The 21,713-nt window shown below is 40.8% G+C and overlaps 1 protein-coding gene across 2 annotated transcripts; it reads left to right on the top strand.

Annotated features, from left to right (window-relative positions):
• The first annotated feature begins 3,585 nt into the window (after nt 1-3,585).
• On the top strand, nt 3,586-19,132 carry ptenb (phosphatase and tensin homolog B). Of its 2 annotated transcripts, none has more exons than XM_080455164.1 (9): nt 3,586-4,340; nt 9,114-9,198; nt 10,011-10,055; nt 10,319-10,362; nt 11,054-11,292; nt 13,133-13,274; nt 13,733-13,899; nt 14,790-15,038; nt 17,896-19,132. In XM_080455164.1, exons 1-9 carry the CDS (start codon nt 4,262-4,264, stop codon nt 18,079-18,081), a joined length of 1,236 nt encoding a protein of 411 aa, XP_080311290.1. In that variant the 5' UTR covers nt 3,586-4,261; the 3' UTR covers nt 18,082-19,132. The 2 variants fall into 2 exon arrangements, with proteins under 2 accessions (XP_080311290.1, XP_080311291.1); XM_080455165.1 differs by having other exon boundaries at nt 14,790-15,026.
• The last annotated feature ends 2,581 nt before the right edge of the window (nt 19,133-21,713 follow it).

The following is a 21,713-nucleotide window of genomic DNA, read 5'->3' on the forward strand; positions in this document are numbered from 1 at the left end:
TAACATAACACATCAGAATAGAATAGAATATAACATTCAATACAATACAATACAATACAATACAATACAATACAATACAATACAATACATACAATACAACACAATACGATACAATACAATACAATACAATACAATACAATACAATACAATACAATACAATACAATACAATACAATACAATACAATACAATACCAGTGATGGAAAAAGTAGGCCTACTCACATTTTCTACTTAAGTATCAATACTGCAATGTACTTTTATACAAGTAAAAGTCCGGATTTCAAAATTAACTTGAGTAAAAGTACAAAGGTATTGGTCTAAAAATGTACTTAAAGTACCAAAAAGTAGAAAGTACTCATTATGCAGAATGTCCCATTTCACAAGTTTTCAGATGTATGAATTGTATAAAAATCTTTTGAAAATAGCAGATCTAAGCTCACAATGCGTCACATTGCGAAATGTATATAGGGCTAAAGTGGGTAATGTATGTTTTGTAATAATAATCTAAATCTACAAAGTAACTAGTAACTAAAGTTTTCAAATATTTGTAGTGGAGTACAAGTACATTTGCCTCTGATATGTATAGGAGTAGAAGTAAAAGTACTGACAATTGGAAATACTCCAGTAAAGTAAAAATGATAAATGTATTAATATGATACAATATAATATAATAAATAGGTGGTTAAAAAATGTGAAGCACATTGAAACATACATTTTGTTTTCTAAAACAATTTGGGAATTCTTACATTTAATATTAGACCATGCCTTAAATAATGATAAAGAAGAAATACTGATTGCATCATTATTATATTAAAAGAATGATAAGACTGAGGAATAATTGTGCTTGATTTGGACGATTTGTGAAATAATGCAGGCTATTGAAATCCAATAGATGGCACTGAAACCCAACAAATCAAATGGTCCCTTGTATGAATAGAATTCTTATTTTAGTTTTGATTATTTGCATGCTGTTGGTTAATTTAAGTGCTTGACACTTGCCCAAGCAATCAATATTGTTTGACACATAAAGAAATGGATTGATTATGTGAGAAAAGCCTAATAAGGAAAGAAAAAGATTCATCATCATCATGCCCTTACCTGGAACCAATGTCACTACCCACCTAGCCCCCCCCCCCCCACACACACACACACACACACACACACACACACACACACACACACACATACACATACACACGCACACACTCTCACACTCACACTCACACTCATTCCTTTATCATTGCCCCCCTGCCCCCCCCACCATGTCTCCCATAGTGCCCCCTTTCTCTCTCTCTCTCTCTCTCTCTCTCTCTCTCTCTATCATATGCAGCATTTAATAAATAGGTTGTAAATAAATCCTCCCAAAACATGACTTGTGATTGTAAGTCATTACAGTTGAAAGTGCAGAATAGGCCATTGGTTCTCAAAGTGGGGTCCGGGGACCCCCAGGGGTCCTTGGGGGGGGGGGGGGGGGTACCAGGGGGTCCCCAGCAAAATACAATAATTTGAACCACTTTAACCATATTTTATACTTTGGCTATTCAACAATATAGCAGATCTACAAGCTCATAGCGCGTCACTTTGTGCCGCGCTATGAGCTTGTAGATCTGCTATTTTTGAGAAATCCCTAGGCACAAAATATTTCTGAGATGGGGGGGTCCACAGCCAAATACATTTTGGCGGTCCTTGACATGAAAAAGTTTGAGAACCACTGCTGTAGGCTACATCATTTACCATGCCAAACAAAGGTCTGTGATGTGCCATATTTTCTGGTTACATAACATTTTTGACACGATTTGAATATCTATCTCATTGATGTATCTAGAGCTTTGTTAATGTTCCAATATTCCATAGGCATTTTGTATGGCGTCTGGTGTGTACACTACACAGATTATGTAATGTCGACAACTTGAGTCTTTTGAGGATTAAAAAGAAGCTATTATCGCCTGACAGCTTTTCAATAAAAAAATATGCGGGTTGCCATGTTGTGTTCGATGGTCGTTATAATTTATGATATGGGTTTGCGCGCTGATGCGTCTCGCCAAGGGGTGATAAGATGCACCACAACCTGGCAACCCTGTGTCGCTGGCAAAGATGCGTTGGGTTAGCAATTAGCATTGGTGGGCTAACAACAGTTAACGGCAGTCAGTCAGTAGACTACTGTCGTACCGTCTCCCAATTTTACGTCATATACCCACAGTTAGCCGCAGAAGGACCGGAACTAGCTAAAAATTCTCTTCAAGATAAAAGTGTGATTTAGTAACACTGAATAATGATGATGATTATTATTATTATTATTATTATTATTATTATTATTATTATTATTATTAATGTAGTCTGATGTGATTTTCTTTCATTAGAATAAGTGTTAAATATCTCTATATTCTGATAGTACTCATTGCTATAGAGTGTTCAGTAACAGGGTTCTCCAATGTCTCTCCACCTCTTACAGAAAATGCATTTTCAGGTCTGAATGCCAATTTTATCCATTCAGGATAGAGAACTCAGTCAGGATACAGATTGAACTACTGAAAGTGGAAGTGATGACACAAAGAAATTAAGCTGATAAATGGGTACTTTCTGATCGGTACCTGATGTTTTTTCCCTGTCTATTAAAGAGCTGGAGAGATGGGGTGACTCCTGTTATTGTACAAACACAGTTGAGAAAAGTGTGGTACTTATTATAGTAAGGCTGAACGGAACAGTGGGGACTATCCAGGCTGACTAATGTAAATGATCACAGAGGGTGATTGTAAAAGAAAACTATAAAGTTATTCTTTCATAGTCTTCTACCTCTCACAAGAAATGCTCTGTTTTGATACTTTGGTTAAAAAAATACCATCTACCATCTTACCATGATATATATCATGTAGATTCACCATATAGTTTATTATTCTTATTAAGAACCCAATTCAACACAACATCAATGATATTGTGTAAAATATTTTTGAAAGCAAACAACTTTAGGCTACTCCTGATGTCCTGTCCTGCAATAAATTGCCTAATTTTAATGGGTTCGGTTACATTACTTTCATGGAGCAATCTCTCTCTCTCTCTCTCTCTCTCTCTCTGTATGTGTACTGTACAGTGTGTGTGTGTGTGTGTGTGTGTGTGTGTGTGTGTGTGTGTGTGCGTGCGTGCGTGCGTGCGTGCGTGCGTGCGTGCGTGCGTGCGTGCGTGTGTGTGTGTGTGTGTGATAGATAGATAGATAGATAGATAGATAGATAGATAGATAGATAGATATGCAGATAGATAGATAGATAGATAGATAGATAGATAGATAGATAGATAGATAGATAGATAGATAGATAGATATGCAGATAGATAGATAGATAGATAGATAGATAGATAGATAGATAGATAGATAGGTGTGTGTGTGTGTGTGTGTGTGTGTGTGTGTGTGTGTGTGTGTGTGTGTGTGTGTGTGTGTGTGTGTGTGTGTGTGTGTGTGTGTGTGTGTGTGTGTGTGTGTGTGTGTGTGTGTGTGAGTGAGAGTGTGTAACGTATCAAATATATTAAGTAGACATTATTTTGAAGTACACAACCGGAAGTGTCATTTCGCTCAGCAGCGTGTGCCGTGACGCACCTCTCTGTCAGTCAACCAGTCGTCTTTAGGTTTTTTTCTCCTCCAAGGCAAAAAAAAGGAGAGATTCTCTCTCCGCTTCGCCAGGATTTAACCACGGCGTCTTTGGCTCTGGAGCCGCCGGGTACCCGGAGGAACGCCTGCATCGGAGCGCCGACACGACGACGTCCGGACGGCCGGACAACGACAATTCTCCCGAGCGAGACGGCGGACGGTTTCGTCGCGAGCCGAGCAGGAGAGCAGCGACCCGCCGGGCCTGGAGGAGGAGGGGCCTCGACGTCGCCTTTCAGCTCCGACCGCCGAGAAGGCGCCGACGGCCGGCTTACCCGTCCACTAGCACACCGGCTAGCATAGCAGCTACACCCATGACACCGCAACAGTGTCTGGAGGATACAACAACAACATAAAATAAGGGGAAACGTTCAAGTTCGCGTTAATTTACGCCGTTAAATCTTTTAATAAAGAAGGAACCCGTTTAAGACGTTTTAAAACCAGAGGCTGGTGGATATTTAAAAACGAGTTAAAGGACCATTGGCAGCTAGCTCAGCTTAGCTGGCTGGCTAGCTGGCTAGCTGCGGGCTAGCAGTGACAGTTAGCCTCCAGGGTTGAAGGCAGCATATAGACATTGGGAACCTGCTCGTCATTTTTCGGACCTTTTATCGGAGCCTTGAGGCGCCGACATGGCTGCCATCATCAAGGAGATAGTGAGTCGCAACAAGAGGAGGTACCAGGAGGACGGCTTCGACCTGGATCTCACCTGTATCCTTTTTTAAAATATGATTTAAGTTCTACTGTGGAATGAATCCAACCTGCCTGGTTTGCTATTAGCTTGGCTTAGCTGCTAGATGGTTACACGTTAAAACGGTTTAATCTCTATTACTACCCTCTACTATTACTACCCTAAGTCGATGTATGATCTTTATATTTACATTTTTATATATTGTTTATTAAGGGTACATTGGATACTGCACAGTAAAATCCTCAGGGTACATTTTAACTCCTGAGAGTGTACAATATAATGGAACCAAATGGGCCCATGGGTCCATTTGGTTAAATTTCTGCACTCTCAGAGTTTCAAATGGATTAATTTTTGATATGTTGTACTGTGTACCTCCCCTTATGCTGTGTTAATTCACTGAAATGACTAAACAATAGACATTGTTTTAGTTAATTATATTAAGTTACTGGTAACCTGAATCTATCTAACATATCTTGATATTGAAATGTTCCAATAATCGGTCAGACTTTATCTGTCATATTAGATGTTTTGAGGCATTGTACAGTAGTGTACTGTATTCCTTTATGCACCGAGACCAAGAATAATCAAATGATGATCAAAGTTTGTTCTTTTTTATTTAAACACAGCTGGTGTGAAGCCACAAGTTGACACAGGATATTTTGGTGATAATGGTCCAAATGTGATAGTCAGCTGGACTAAGCAGGCAAGCAGTGTGACAGATAGTCAGTTGGCATTACATCAGCTCTACACTCCTTAAAGCTACAATCTGTAAGATTGATGCATCTCTCCTGAGAGAGGCATTTGCAACGATGTCTGAGCTACAATAAAGATGGTGGCACATCTAATCGTCCAATCCGCCATCTGCTTCAAATAACTTTATTAACACCAGTCGACCAGTTGGTGTCTGACCTACAGTACCTGACTGACACCAAGGTCTAGATTTCTCAATGGAAGAGTGGGGACTGGGGAGACCTCCCCCAACCATTGCAGATCTGCTAGTAATAATGTGTTAACAACATACTCTTAGAATTACAATTTATGCATTTAGCAGACACTCTTAATCCAGAGCGACTTACAATAAGCAAGGACAACACAAGGTAATACATCAAATGCATAGAAATAGTAATCTAGAATCAGAGGTAAACCAAGAACCTACCACTCACCACCACAGTGGTTCTCAAAGTGGGGTTCAGGGACTAAAGGTCCTTACACACCGGGGAGATTTTTTTCGTGCGAATAATACGTTTTTTTTAAAACCTTATAAAGTCAATGCAAGCTTCCACACCAGTTTCGCGGAGCGAAAAAAGCGTCTTTTAATTATTCGGAACGAGTCCGAATTGTGCGTATATTCGCATGTTCGCCGGTATGTAACCGCCTTAAGGGTTCCTTGGGGCGGTTCCAAGTCGACCCTTAGAGGTCTGTAACTCTCCGAGTTATGAGGGTCTGTTTGAGAACCATTGACTTGTCCAACATACAGATTGGTTCAAAGCAAACGCTAAGATCTTGTTGATATCGATGGCAACGAGCCCACAATTAAAGGCAATGTGCAAGATGACAAAACGTACTGTAGGTTGGCTGATATTACCTACCCTGCACTACCTTGGAATGAGCAGTGAATGAACTTGAATGACTTATTCAGTAACGTATATCATCATAGTTGATATTTGTATTGGGAAAGGTGCACTTACCATCTAGTTGTCATATGGATCAGCTTAGTTCACTGTGTGTTGTAATGTCTTGACTGTGATTTGGTTGGGTAGTTGCTAATCAGAGGCATTGATTTCCATAAGAGAACATCAGCACACAGTCGGTTCACCTTAAACCAAGTGGTACAGGTGATGATGGCACCAGGGCTGCAGTTTTGTGCAACAGGAATGGGCAGTATTGGCTTCGGCAATATTGGGAAGACTGGCAAATGGATCTAAATGGTTTATAGTGGCTTATATTGTGGGGAGGAAAGGAACACAAATTGTCATGACAAATCCATCTGTCAGTGTGCAATGGATCAAATCCCACCAGAGCATTCTCTCCTGTTATCTCAATTCTGGCTTTCCTATGGCCAGGAGAAGGCTCCATCAGAGCTACACTATAGTGCAGGAGTTCCCAAACGTTTTAGCTCGAGACCCAAAAGTCTGTCTCCCCGGGACCCAAACTTACAAAAATACATATTTATTTAATAGCCCTGTTTAATAGTGAAAATAGTAGTTCTACAAGCTCACAACGCGTCACGATGCAACACACGGTGAGCTCGTAGATTTGCTATTTTCACTATTTCTTAAGGTGTTTTTTTTGTAATATATGGAAGGTTAGGTTTTTTTGAAAATGTATTAATTTGTTTTGAAAAATGTTTAATATTTACTCGTGACCCTCAAAAAAATGGTCTGCAATCCAAAAATGCGTCCCCTGACCCAGTGTTAGGGAAGCACTGCTATATGAGCTGAGAATTTGTTCCGTCTTGAACCTGCTAATTGATCAGTTTAAAGATGATTGTTTTATTAAGAGCGAGAGAGAGATAAAATATGCCAATATAAGATGACGAGCCCCTGTGTCACAAACGTGCATGTTTGATTTCAAACTCAGTGGCTGTAAAAAGCAGCTGGTGAGTTCATCGAAAGCGTTTGTTTTCAGTTTTTCATTTTTATGACTGCCTCCCTTCGACAGCAGCAGCAGGTCATTTGCGGGGTGCCTGTGTGTGTGCTTGTAAGAGAAGAGGAAGTGCGAGAGTGTGTGTGTGTGTGTGTGTGTGTGTGTATATATATAACCGATGAATCTGTGCTGTGTTGTTGTGCATATACATGCAGTGTGCGTACCGTACTCTAATGTGTATTTGGTGGGTTGGCGATGTACTGTAACCGAGCTTGCTGCCGTTACGCAACAGCAACCTTTTTTCTTTTTCCTTTTCTAGGAATGGTCAGTCCTCCGAATGGTAGGAAGGACAGAGCAGTGCGACCAAAGGTTACTGTAGTCTTATTAAACGCCTGCCGCTACACCTCCCTGTCTCAGCAGCTCCCGACGACAGTGGGAGAGAGTAGGGCTCTAAATCAATATTAGGATTATTTCAAAGTGTAACCAAATTGGACCCATAAGGGGCCATTTGGTTACATTTTGTATACACTGAGTTCGATTAACACTGAGGATTTTACTGCGAAATATCTAAACGGACGGACACAAAAGAAAAAAGAATGCATATTGTTGCAGTTTTTTCCAAAAAATAGTGCCCTACTTGATCATACTACATCATACAAGTGTACAAGTATCAAAAATAGCAGAAGCGACACGTTTTGAGCTTGTAGATCTGCTACTACAGTATGTGAGGTTTCCACCCCCGACACAAGGTGCTTGAAGTGTGTTTTGAATGCATCCCTTTGGAAAACCTGAACAAAGGATGATTTGTATTGAAAAAACCTGAGCTTCAGGAGTCCCTTGACCCAGCTTACATGACTGGGCTGCATCTAAAAGGTCACAGGTTCATCCTCCATGACATCCTACAACCATAATAATAATAACTTTGGTGCACAATATGAAGGTCATACCAAACACCTGCCCTTTGGTCACCGGGGGCCTGTGACAATCTAGGGGTGCAGTAGTTAATCAAACTAATCGAATAAATCGATCATAAAAAAAGAATGGCTAATGGAATTGAATTTCTTTTCTCTTTCAAATTTACCAGGAATAGTCCTCATGAACGATAAAGTAGGGCTGCACAATAGCAGATCTACAGGCTCAAAACGCGTCGCTTCGCGCCGCATTTCGAGCTTGTGGATCTGCTACTTTTGGTGCTTTTGTGTGACGCTGTAGTATGGAGTTAATTTACGGAAAAACACAAAAAGTAAAAATATGGAGAGAAGAGGTTTCTGCCCGACAGCAACGATATATACACACTTGAAATGTCATTTCCAGCAAGTCTCTCTTGTCTATCTCATCGATCTATCTATCTGGCCCTTTTTGACCACAGGAACCTAGCTCCTGCTACTCCTAGCAACCTGAGGAGAATTGATAATGAGGCCATTTTGTTCCCCACAGACATTGTGATAACACTTTCTTATTTATTGATGTCATCTGCTAGTTGACATCTAGCCTGGAAACCAGACAAATCTGCCAGAGAACTCATTTAATTTGCGTATTATTGTGTATTAGTCTGGCAATGCGATGCCAGGCTAGCAGTGAGTGGTGGATGGAACATATTGGCTTTTTAGGGTGGCGGTGAACTTGTGACCTTTTGTGTGCGTGCTTGAGTTACGCTGTGTGTGTGTGTGTGTGTGTGTGTGTGTGTGTGTGTGTGTGTGTGTGTGTGTGTGTGTGTGTGTGTGTGTGTGTGTGTGTGTGTGTGTGTGTGTGTGTGTGTGTGTGTGTGTGTGTGTGTGTGTGTGTGTGTGTGTGTGTGTGTGTGTGTGTGTGTGTGTGTGTGTGTGTGTGTGTGAGAGTGCGCGCCCACGAGCCATGCTGCAGTGCTGAGTAGAGCGGGGGACTGGCTTGACTAAATAGGTCATTTTGGTATGTATAATTAAATTGTGTGGTCGAGAGAGAGAGAGGGAAAGAGGCAGACAGACGGAAAGATGGAGAGATAGAGGGATCGTCTCACAGAGCACGGAGACAGAAAGCAGGCAAACTGCTCTTTTTCATCGGACAGAGTGTCTATAATGTCACGATGAGATGGAAGATGATGTCAGGCCTTCATCAAACAAATATCACACCAGCATGTAGTATTGTGCAGCGCTAAGTGGAGCACTGTGTGTGTGTGTGTGTGTGTGTGTGTGTGTGTGTGTGTATTTTCCTTAACGCTGTGTGTGTAGACATCTATCCTAACATCATTGCCATGGGCTTCCCTGCTGAGCGGCTAGAGGGTGTCTACAGAAACAACATCGATGACGTAGTCCGGTAAGACTATCTACTGTGTGTGTGTGTGTGTGTGTGTGTACCAAATGTCCCCACTAGTAGTAGTAGAATTAGAAAAATAGCCATTGTCAGGACAATTTTCCTGGTCCTCCTCACAAGAGAGATATTTTCTATTACAATTAAGCCAAGGACCCCTTAGCTAAGCGAGAGATGAAGCGGGGACCCCCGCGTACCACATATTGTATAAATCTTGCAGATTAAACTTTTTCATAGATAGTTGGATTCACGCTAATGTGTATTTTCAGACAGTTAACCTTTTAAACCCTCTATTTAGTCAACTTGACCGTTGGCTCTGTACTTGGTCTGCTCTTTTTCCCTCTACAGTGTACTAGTGTAGAGGGAAAAACACAGACTCGCCGAAAATAGCCGATCCATAAGCTCACTGCGAGAGCTTGTAGATCTGCTATTTTCAGCTAATGTTCCCCATCATACAAAGATTTGGCGGACCCCCTGTGGTATCTCTGAGGACCCTCTAGGGGTCCCGGACCCCCTGTTGAAGACCCCTGATTTAGAGGTTAGCCTTAAAATGTTGATGCCCTCACAAGCGTAGTAATGCAAACGGATGTCTGTATGTGTGAGATAGAGAGAGACCTATGGATGGATTGCCTATGATCTCTCCCTGACCTCAATGTGGGAGTTTTGATCCAGAGTCACAAGTTCAACAGAGATTAATCTCTATTAATCTCTCTCTACCTCTCTCTCTCTCTGTGTTTATATTGCTTTGTGACTGCTGTAATACAAACTGTACACTTGTGAAGTGTCGTAGAATAAATATTTGTTTCTCTGTCTCTCAGGTTTCTGGATTCTAAGCATAAAAATCATTACAAGATCTATAATCTGTAAGTACTGTCTGTCTGTCTATCCGTCCAGTTGGTTAAACGTGAAAATATCATATAGATTAGACATTGTGTCGTTTTTGTAACATCACATGTTCCATCCATTTTCTGATTGACGACACGTCATAATGTCTTTATGGTCGTGCAGTACAGTATGTTGCACCACTGTAGTCGAGGCTCCATTGAACAGCAGTCTTATTTGTCCTGGCTGATTCTCAGTGGCTGTGTTGTTAGCTAACCTGTTTGACCATTCTGTGTGACTACAGCTGTGCGGAGCGGCATTATGATGCAACCAAGTTCAGCTGTCGAGGTAAGATGACATCACTGCCCCTGGGCCAGAAATACACAGCAATATTTCGTTGCTGTCGAGCAGAAACCTCATATCTCCATATTGTAACTTTTTGTGTTTTTTTTCATAAATGAACGCCCTACTTGATCACACTACAGCGTCTCACTAAAGTAGCAGATCTCCAAGCTTGTCGATCTGCTGCGTTTCCTATTATTGAATTTTAAATCTTGAAAAGTAACAGTTTTGGACATAATATGAGTTTTCTACCCGACAGAGACGATATGATTTCATGTTCCCTATGTCTCGGTTAATAACTTACGGTAATCATTGGGGTCATTATAGGCAAAAATAGCCAATCAACAAGGTCACAATGCGTCGCATTGTGTGCTTGCAGATCGTCTATTTTCGCTATGAGACACGCATTATGGAATATGGCTTAACCCATTAAGACCGGGAACATCATGTCATCATTAGATTTCTTTGGCTATTCAAAAATAGCAAAATCGTGAACATTTGTGCAAATCTTTGAATATATAGATATTTTTAAAGCGAACATTTGTAACTCAAATCTTTGTTTCTGGGGGTCCCTGGAACAAATTAGTTTGAGAACCACTGATATTATAGCGACATATGTAAAAAAAAATATGTTTTAAAACTGGATTTAGAAGACAATCATATCTCTAAAATGTCCCTTCTCTCCTGGTCTCTCCAGTGGCCCAGTATCCATTCGAAGACCACAACCCTCCCCAGTTGGAGTTGATCCGTCCGTTCTGCGAGGACCTGGACCAGTGGCTGAGCGAGGACGAGAGTCATGTCGCCGCCATCCACTGCAAGGCGGGCAAAGGTCGCACGGGGGTCATGATCTGTGCCTACCTGCTGCACAGAGGGAAGTTCATCAACGCACAGGAGGCCCTGGACTTCTATGGAGAAGTCAGGACCAGAGACAAGAAGGTACACGTGCACACACACACACACACACACATACACACGTATTGCTTTTGTTTAGCCATTTTTAACCCCAAGTTCTCTAAAGCTGAAAAAAGGGCACATCTACGAGCTCGCCACACGTTGTAACGAGACACGTTGAATGTGAATTTGTAGATCTGCTATTTTCGGTGCACAAAACAAGCGAGCGTGAAGTATAAATTAGGCCTAACTCCAGCCCCTAAACCTAAGGGCTCCGAATGTTTAATCTTATACATTTGGCCCCCACAATTATAGTAATACATGTGCGCACACACACACACACACACACACACACACACACACACACACACTGGGGAGCTCTACAGAGAAGCAAACAGAGTGTGTTGTTGTATTAATGTTGCGTTGCAAGTTCTGTTGGCATGGCAGGCAGGGTATTGTAATTGGTCCTGTTTGTCTGTGTGTGTGAGTTGTTTGTTAGTTAGTAAAATAGCTAGAGAATAGATGGTCAGATTTTGGTGAAACTAGGAGAGAATAATTGGTAGTCTGCCCCGAAGAGATGATTAACTTCAAGAACAGCTTGGCTTACCTTCGACGGGATTATCAGGAGGTCAAAGGTCTTCTTTATCTGTAATTAATGCGTTTAATAAAGAATAGAATGTTCCTTGTTATGTGCAGCTTGTATTCCTCAGGTAGGGCTGTATATAGCCATGTGGCCCATGTTTTATACTTTGGCTATTCAAAAATAGCAGATATACAAACTTGTAGATCTGCTATTTTTGGAAAAAGTCTTGAACATTTGTGCAAACATTCATTTATATATATATATATATATATATATATATATATATATATATATATATATATATATATATATATATATATATATATATATATACACACACACATATTTAAGGGGGACATTTTGGACTCAAATCTTGGCTTCTGGGGGTCCCTATTACAACATATTTTGAGATGGGGGGTCGGTGGCCGAATACATATCATTTTGGGGGTCCTTGACATGAAAAAGTTTGAGCACCACTTATATAGTGAGGCAGCTTGATGTACAAGTTCACCCTCTGGACATGACACTAGTGTGAAGATATTTTCAGAAAATCTTGGGGAGGAAAATAAGTGGGAAATGTCTAATATTTTTCGATTTTTCCAACACAAATCTTATATGTGGGTCTCTCGTACAAAATATTTTCAGACGCTCTATGCCAGTGGTTCTCAAACCTTTTCATGTCAAGGACCACTGCGGACCCCCCATCTCAAAATATTTCAGAAGCAAAGATTTGAGTTAAAAATGTTGGCTTTCAAAATATATATATTCAATATTTATAGATTCAAATTTTCTTAGCACCTAGTGCCGCGCTATGAGCTTGTAGATCTGCTATTTTTGAATAGCCAAAGTATATCACATGGTTGAAGTGGTGAAAATGATTTTGACGCTATATTAACACATTTTGCTGGGTAAAAATGTGGTGCCCACCCCCCAAGGACCCCTGGGGACCCCACTTTGAGAACCAATGCTCTATGAGACGCGTTGGGAGCTTGTACATCAGCTATTTTTGACAATATTCGCCTATAATGATGTCCCTAAAATAGGGAGGCCAGGTTGAAAGAGGTTAATGTTGTATTGAAAAGTCATCGTGTTGGATCAATGTGTTTGTGTTTGTATTCATGGATTAAAATTCTCAGTCGCCACGACTGATGATTTCAGTCATTTGGATTCCATAGAAGCCAGCGTGTCTGCTATGGGACTCCTTTCAGTCTGTTTCACGAATCGCGTAATAGGACTTGGTTTATCAACCTTTCTTTCAGTTGCGAGATTGTATTTGGTTTTAATCCAGGTGTATTGTTGCAGGGTGTGACCATCCCCAGTCAGAGGCGCTACGTGTCTTACTACAGCTACCTGCTGAGGAATCATTTAGAATACAGACCTGTCGCTCTGCTCTTCCACAAGATGGTGTTCGAGACGGTTCCCATGTTCACTGGAGGAAACTGCAGTAAGTCTGACTCGCCTGTCTGTCTGCCTGTCTACATATCTGGGACATATTACAGTGGGACATTTCTACAGCTACAGTTTTTGTTGTATTTTTGTTATGTAGCCAATTATGTTTTACCCTTTTTTCCCGTTAAGATGAAGGTCTAATAGACAGAAACGTTGTGACTGTGTGGGAGTTTTTTCTGTTATTACATTCGGGCCCCCGCTTGGTCATCTCCTACGCAACTGTCTCTTTGTAGGTGTGCAAAAGACGAGCATTTTATTACCCCTTTCCCCCCCAATTTAGTCGTTATACCAATTAATCTACAAGCTCGCAGCGAGTCACTTTGTGCCACGCATACTTTTTAACATTAAAAAAAAAATCTTGAAAGTGTTGAGAACCACTGATTTCAGAAGGCATTTTGTAGGGCCTCAGGTCTTAGTGGGATTCCTTGTGGTTGATGATGTGTAACGTTGCAGACCCCCAGTTCGTGGTCTACCAGCTCAAGGTGAAGATCCACACGTCGAACCCGGCCAACACGCGCAGAGAGGACAAGCACATGGTCTTCGACTTCCCCCAGCCACTTCCTGTCTGCGGAGACATCAAAGTGGAGTTCTTCCACAAACAGAACAAAATGATGAAGAAGGTAAACGACTCGTAACAACTGTGGTTCTCAAACTCTTTTAATTTCAAGGAGTTTAGTATGCATTAGGCCACGGACCCCCCCTGTCCATTTGGTTCCTAACTATCAATCATTTCGCCGGGGGACCCCCTGGAACCCCCTCAAAGACCCCTGGGATTTCCCCAGGACCTCCACTTTGAGAACCACTGCTGTAGAATAATTATATTGCATTATCTTTACTAAATAAGTAGTTAAGTATTTAAAAAAAAAAACTGTTTGTTTTTGAGGTGGTCATAATTTATAAAAGACATACATGTGTCATGATAGTGTATCATTGCATTATCAACCGAACAGTGGAAAAGAATAGTGATATAATTTGATCATTCTCCTCTTCTCAGTTTTAGATCTAGACTAAAAACACACTTTGAATCAATTTTGACATGCTTTCCATCACACCCATGCCCCTCGTTTTTACCTACTGCCTTTGCCATTTATTGGTGTTTTCTAATGTTTAAATTTCTCGAGACTACTTGTACTTTTTATGCTGGTTTTATTAGGATGTACGGCACTTTGGTCAACCGTGGTTGTTTTTAAATGTGCTTTAACCCATTCACTCCTGTGTCATTTTAGATTTCATTGGCTATTCTAAAATGGCAGATATACAAGCTCATGCCGTGCTATGAGCTTGTAGATCTGCTTTTTTTGAAAAATCGTGAAAATGTGTGCAAATCTTTGAATATTTTTTTAGAGCGAACATTTGTAAAATATTTTGTTCCAGGGACCTCCAGAAGCAAAGATTTGAGTTACAAATGTTTGCTTTAAAAATATATTTATTCAAAGATTTGCACAAAATGTTCAAGATTTTTCAAAAATAAATAAAAATAACTTCTCTCCGATTTCCTCTCCACCACCAGGACAAGATGTTCCATTTCTGGGTCAACACTTTCTTCATCCCGGGGCCCGAGGAGATCTTCGACAGACTAGAGAACGGCAGCGCGGGAACGCCCCGGGAACCCGACGGATCGACGTACCACAGCATGGGCCCGGCGGGGGAGAACGACAAGGACTTCCTGATCCTACCGCTCACCAAGAACGACCTGGACAAAGCCAACAAAGATAAAGCCAACAGATACTTCTCTCCAAACTTTAAGGTACACTTTAAGGTAAACTTTTAACCCATTAAGACCCGGGAAAGCATGTGTCATTTTTAGATTTCTTTGGCTATTCAAAAATAGCAGATCTTCAAGCTCATAGCGTGGCACCGAGTGCCGCGCTATGAGCTTGAAGATCTGCTATTTTTGAAAAAGTGTGAAAATGTGTGCAAATCTTTGAATATATATATATATATATATTTTTAAAGCGAACATTTGTAACTCAAATCTTTGCTTCTCAAACTAGCAATATGCGCAGAGTCATCTTCCATAAATCCTAATGTCTGGGATATTTCATAACGGCAAATGTTTGGTGTAGAGCTAAAGGGAAAAAAAGGAGCGGACCAAGTATGGGGCACCATGTTTCGCTATGTAAACGGAAAACTCACGTACTTTTTCCACCTCGCCACAGACCTCGCTAAATCCCTTATGATCGCGTGTTCAACTGTTTGTAGACACACAGGGTAGTTGTGTGAGTGGCCCAGAGAAGACATTTTCAATCGGCGACATTCCATTTTGCAGTAGTAGCAGTTTCAAAACAGCGTCGCTAAACAGCATTCCACGGCGAAGAAATGCAAAGCCGAGAAAAGACCGTTTTATGGCGGGACCTAAACAGGAAACGGACGGAAACGGAAATCTTCGATTTGACGTATTTCCGTATCCGGGTGTGCTACAATGAAATGTGTCGTGGCGAGAGATGAAGGAACGTGAGATCTTGTTTAAAAAAATTATTTTGCAAGATTACGTTTTTTACGTCAGTGGCAGATTTGGTAATTGGAACGTTTTTTACGTCAGTGGCAGTGAATGAGTTAATAAGCCTTTCTAGGTGCTAATATTACCATAACATTGTTCATAATATTATTACCATCTCCTTTTTTTTTTTTTTTGTTCAAGGTTTTTTTATTTTATATTTTCACATACAGGTCTATAATAATGAGTATACAAAAAACAGTGAATGTATGTTAACCCTCCCACCCCCCCAAAGTTCCCGCTCCGAAAGAGCCACAACCCTGGTTTCTCCTTGTACCATTAAAACAAAAGACAATACAGAAAAATAAGACACAATTACAATGAAAAATGAAGACAAGTCAGAAAATAAATAAAATAAAAATAAAGTGTACACAGTAGAATATATATATTATTAAAGAAGGATTTTAAATGAAGTAAAAAAATAAATATATATATATATACACAAAAAATATAATACAAAAACAAATTCAGTGGGGTCAATTTATGGGTCATTAATGTCAGCAGCTTTCAGTCTCTCTATATATGTTAAAAAAGGTTGCCAGATGGTGTAAAATTTCAGAGCACACCCCCTTGTGGAGTAGCGAATTTTCTCCAAAGTCAAATGATGCATAACATCATTAACCCATGATTTGAAAGTTGGTGGGAGTTTTTCTTTCCATTTAAGCAGTATCAGACGCCTAGCCAAAAGGGATGCAAAGGCTATCATATTTCTTTCTTGGTGACTAAGTTGTACATCATCTCTTTCTTGTGGAACAACTCCAAACACTGCAATAGAAGCAGAAGGTTCTATGGGCACTTCTAACACTTCTGAGAAGGTTTTAAATATTAATTGCCAGAATGTGAATAACTTTGGACAAAACCAGAATGCATGTGCAAGGGTGGCTTGATCATGTCTGCAACGATCACATATTGGATCCATGTCAGGCACAAATTTAGCTAGTTTTACTTTGGACCAGTGGAGGCGATGCAGAACCTTAAACTGGATGATAGTATGTCTTAAACAAATTGAAGAGGAGTGTATTCTATCCAAGGCCTCCCTCCAAACATCATTAGAGATCTCTGTCCCCAAGTCTCCCTCCCATTGATTTTTTAATAAGGTTAGTGGTTCCAAATTAAATGAGTTTAATAAAGAGTAAACTGACCCAATCACCCCTTTGGAACACGGGTCAAGTTTTAAAATAGAGTCTAAAAGGGAATCTGGTGGTTGTGATGGGAAATTTGGAACAGATGACGTTACAAAATTACGAAGCTGCAGAAATCTAAAAAAGTGAGAGCGGGGTATATCAAATTTCAGCCGTAATTGATCAAAAGACATAAAAACGCCTTCAGAGAAAAGATCACTGATTGAGGTGATCCCATTTCTAGTCCAAATGTTAAATGCTCCATCTATAATTGAAGGTTTGAAACTATGATTTCTTGCTATAGGGGCAGAAATTGAAAAGTCAGTAAGCGAGAAGGAGCGTCTGAACTGTGTCCAGATCTTAACGGAGTGCTTAATAATTAGATTTGAGGTGTATTTGGACACAGGTTCAACTAACGGAAGCTTGGAGCAAAGCAGGGCATGTAGGGAGGTGGGGCCACATGACAGGTTTTCTAATTGCATTACCATCTCCTTTTGATTGTAATCCTACAAGCTCACAATGTGTCGCATTGTGAGCTTGTAGATTGGCTATTTTTGGCGAAGAGATTCTGCGTAGACGGGAAAAAGTGGTCAAAACTCAAGTCCTGTTCTCTTAACCCATTAAGACCTGGAACGCATCTGTGTCACTTTATGATTTTTCTGGCACCGAGTGCCGTGCTATGAGCTTGTAGATCTGCTATTTTTCAAAAAACTGTTAGGATTTAGAAAACATTCTTAAGAATCGCCTCAGGTCTTAATGGGTTAACCCATTAAAACCGGGAAAGCATCTGTGTCATTTTAGATTTCAGCTATTCAAAAATAGCAGATGTACAAGTGACGTGCTGCGAGCTTCTACATCTGCTATTTTTCAAAAAAATGTACTAATCTTGAAAGTGTGAGAACTACTGGTTTAGAAGGCATCTGAAGAATCGACATCAGGTCTTACTACAGCGGTTTAAAGGGGTCAATGAGCTAACGGTTGTCTTTCCTGTCTGTTAGGTGAAGCTCTACTTCACCAAGACCGTAGAGGAGGGGGCCAACTCCGAGGCGAGCAGCACGGCCTCGGTGACCCCCGACGTCAGCGACAACGAGCCGGACCACTACCGCTATTCCGACACCACGGACTCGGACCCCGAGAACGAACCGTTTGACGAGGAACAGCACACACAGATCACTAAAGTCTGACACACACGCACGCACACACACACAGACAGACACACACGCACACACGCATACGAAACACACTTATATAAATATATATACAGACGTACTTATATCTATACACAGGAAAATGGACCCCGCATTTAAAAAGAACCAGCTAACGAGCTAACTTGGGGGGGGGGGGGGGAGAAATGGACCAGCGAACCAATCTCTAGGACTCGATGGATTCAACGAGATCGCGGGGGATATGTTTTTTTTTTTTTTGTTAATGACTGCCTGCCCCCCCCCACCCCCCCCCCCCCCGCTGCGCTGTGATTGGTTGAGGAGGAGGATGGAAGGGCAGCTTGGGGGAGGCAGGATAGATGGACGGAATGGACAGGAGATTTTAAAATAAAGGAGTAAAACTTGAATCAAAAAAACTGAAAGACAAGTAGACTTCTTTAGCAACTACAACCTGGATGTTTGTTGGATAAATACCCCCACCACCCACCCCTACATTCTATCCTTTCATCACTCCTTTCCTTCCTGCCTAGTTTTAAGAAACTACATGCTGACCAAGTTTTTAGTTTGTTTTTTTTGTTCCGTTTTTGTTTTTATCTGTCTTTATCTTTCTTTTTCTTTTTCTCCCTCTCTTTTGTCTGTCTGTCTTGTATGTCTGTCTGTCTGCGGTGAGTGTTGTTGAGTTGTGTTCGGGGTCAGTGGTTTACTTTGAGAAGCTCGGAGTCAAACGAGTTTCTTATCAAAACCTTTCCGCCCAAATTCTCCTCCGCATAACGTCCCCATCGGGCAAGAAACCTTGTATCTCCATAAGTCAACAGTTGTTTTGTTTTTTTCGTCGTATATTAATGCCCTACTTCATCTTATGGCAGTGGTTAAGAACTTGTGACTAAATAATAACTACATTGGAACACAGGTTCTTTAATTTGTTTTCGCCATTTCCTGAAAAGTAACCGTTTTGGACATACAAGGTTTCCACCCGACAGTGACGACATATTCGTTTTGAAATTGAACGTGTTTCTCTTGTTCTAGCAAGCCTGAAAGAGTGTTATCAACGTTGCACTTTCAAGGAAACAAATACGTTTTCCTCACTCTCTCCACTACCAATTTTTTACCCCAAAGATTCCATAAGAGATTCGAGAGGATTTGGATTCTGACAAGCAGATTGGCATTCAGAATTCAGATATGAGCTTGTATGTCTGCCATTTTTGAATAGCCAAAGAAATCTAAAATGACACGGACGCGTTCCCGGATTGAATGGGTTAAAAACCATAGTTTTGTAACCCAGGCCCTGGTTGTGTGTGAACTTGAAGGCAGCGGAGTGTGGACCACTCTCTCTCTCTCTCTCTGTGCAGCAGTGTTCTGGTGACTCGCAGGAGTCTGAATTTATGTCTCAAATCGTCGCTGACGGGCAGAAACCTCTTACCTCCATATTTAAACTTTTTGTGTTTTCGCGCAAATTAACGCCCTACTTGATCACACTACAGCGTCACACAAAAGCATCAAAAGTAGCAGATCTGCAAGCTCGAAACGCTGCGCAAAGCGACGCGTCTTGAGCTTGTCGATCTGCTACTTTTGCTATTTTTTTTTTAGAATTTGAATCCTGAAAAGTAACGGTTTGGGAGATATGAGGTTTCCACCCGACGGAGACAAAATGTTGCTTTCCCATCAACTCTCTGTTCACTACCAACGCCGGTAGGGCTGTGACAGTTAATTGAACGAATCGATTTAATCAATCATTTTATGATAATCAATTTTAATAAAAATACGTTTTTCTTTTTCCCCAAAATGTTATTAAAACAGTGAAAATAGCAGATCAAAAAGCTATTTTGTGCAACACTGTTATACGATGAAGTATAACATAGCGCTTAGTGTACAAAAATCTATTTGATTTATTTCGTGTCGATTCGTTGATATGAAAAATATTTAGCGTTCTAAGCTTGTCCATTGGCTATTTTCAGCTAAAGCTTTCCCCACAATAACAGAAAACGGAAAAGACACTAGTATAGTAGACACTACCATAATGGGGTTTAAGTGGTTAATCGTGTGACCATCTTGGACTTGTGGGAAAGGCTTACGGTTTTACTAATGTGGGAAAGGAGACCAGACTAGGCTAGGCTGCACCAAGCTGAAGACCCATTCGTACTTCCATCGCACAACTGTGTCGCGTGTTCGAAAGTGGAAGACGTACCAGCCGACCTACGAGCTCACAACGCGTTGCAGCTGTGATACATTGTGGGCTTGTAGGTCTATTATTTAGGCTGGGTGCACGGCGTGGTTCATCGACATTGAACCCGACGCTTCACGCACGTCGGCTCTTCAAAGCCGCCAATACGCTGCCTTTTTTCTTCCATATAATGGAAGTGAATGGGGATGCGCATGTTGTGAGTCCAGCCTAAATTAGGCATGAGTCAAACCACACTGAGCACACAGAGAGAGGAGTCAGTCTGTCTGAGTCAATCACCTGAATGTGACGTTGAAAAGAGAGAGTTTGACTCTAAAACAATCTGCTGCATTTCTGTCAATCATTATTGGGGAACACGCACGCACACACACACACACAGGACCCTCACCACTCACTCATACCTACTGTGAACGAATGCTCTTAATGCTTTCTGTCCGTCTCTATTTGTTTCATGTTTTTTTGTTTGCACAGAAGGACTATCTTCAACCCTTCAATCAAATCAAGCAGTTGAAAGAAAAAAAACAAACTATTTTTTATTATATTTTCACAGTTAATCATTAAGCTATACAACAGACGAGCTACATACAGTACAGAGTATCCATTCCGTTGACTGTTTTTAAGCTATATTTCTTAAAATGAACGTTTTTCTCTCCCTGGTTTCAGAGTAAAGCTGGAAAGAAACAAAACCTTTTATTTTTTTTGCAGCTTTACTTGGGAACACTTGTTTCGTTGTGCCTGGGGGGAGGTCAGGCGGGCGGGACGGGGGCGTGTCACTCTTTTTAGGGACAATTCATTGAACTTCATCGACGTAAACTTCGGTGCCAGGCGAGGTCAATCAATCCAAGATAGATAATGGCGTATTTGGCATGTATTTGTCTGTATCGATCACTGTAATGTTTGACATGTGTTTCATGCTAAGGTGCAGTTTGTAACAGTCGGCAGGAACTGTCCCCTGGGTGGTTGTGTGGGGCGTGTCGCGTTGACTCGCGTGTGACCTCTATATATATATATATATATATATATATATATATATATATATATATATATATATATATATATATATATATATATATATATATATATATATATATATATATATATATATATATATACATATACATATACATATACACACACACACACACACACACACACAGTGGCCTAAGTCAGTGGTTCCCAAACTGGGGGTCTCCAAATTATGTTGGGACATTAGTGCAACATTGTTTTCTCACTCAACAGTAAAGTCTAAAGTGACAATTTAATGACTTTTAAGACCTTTTTAATACCAAATTGGCCAAATTGTCAAACATTACGTAAGACGGAGGCAAACATTGTGAAAATAGCCGAGATCTGCTATTTTCACAATATTTATCAGTGCAACCGAGTCAAACTAAATGTAATGCCTCAACTCCTATAATTCCAAGTGCTTGTCGGGGTGGGGGTTCAAATGGATTATTTTGGTGGGTCGCGGCCG

Source organism: Gymnoscopelus braueri, assembly GCF_963280865.1.
Source record: "Gymnoscopelus braueri genome assembly, chromosome: 17".
NCBI classification, from domain to species: Eukaryota; Metazoa; Chordata; class Actinopteri; order Myctophiformes; family Myctophidae; genus Gymnoscopelus; species Gymnoscopelus braueri.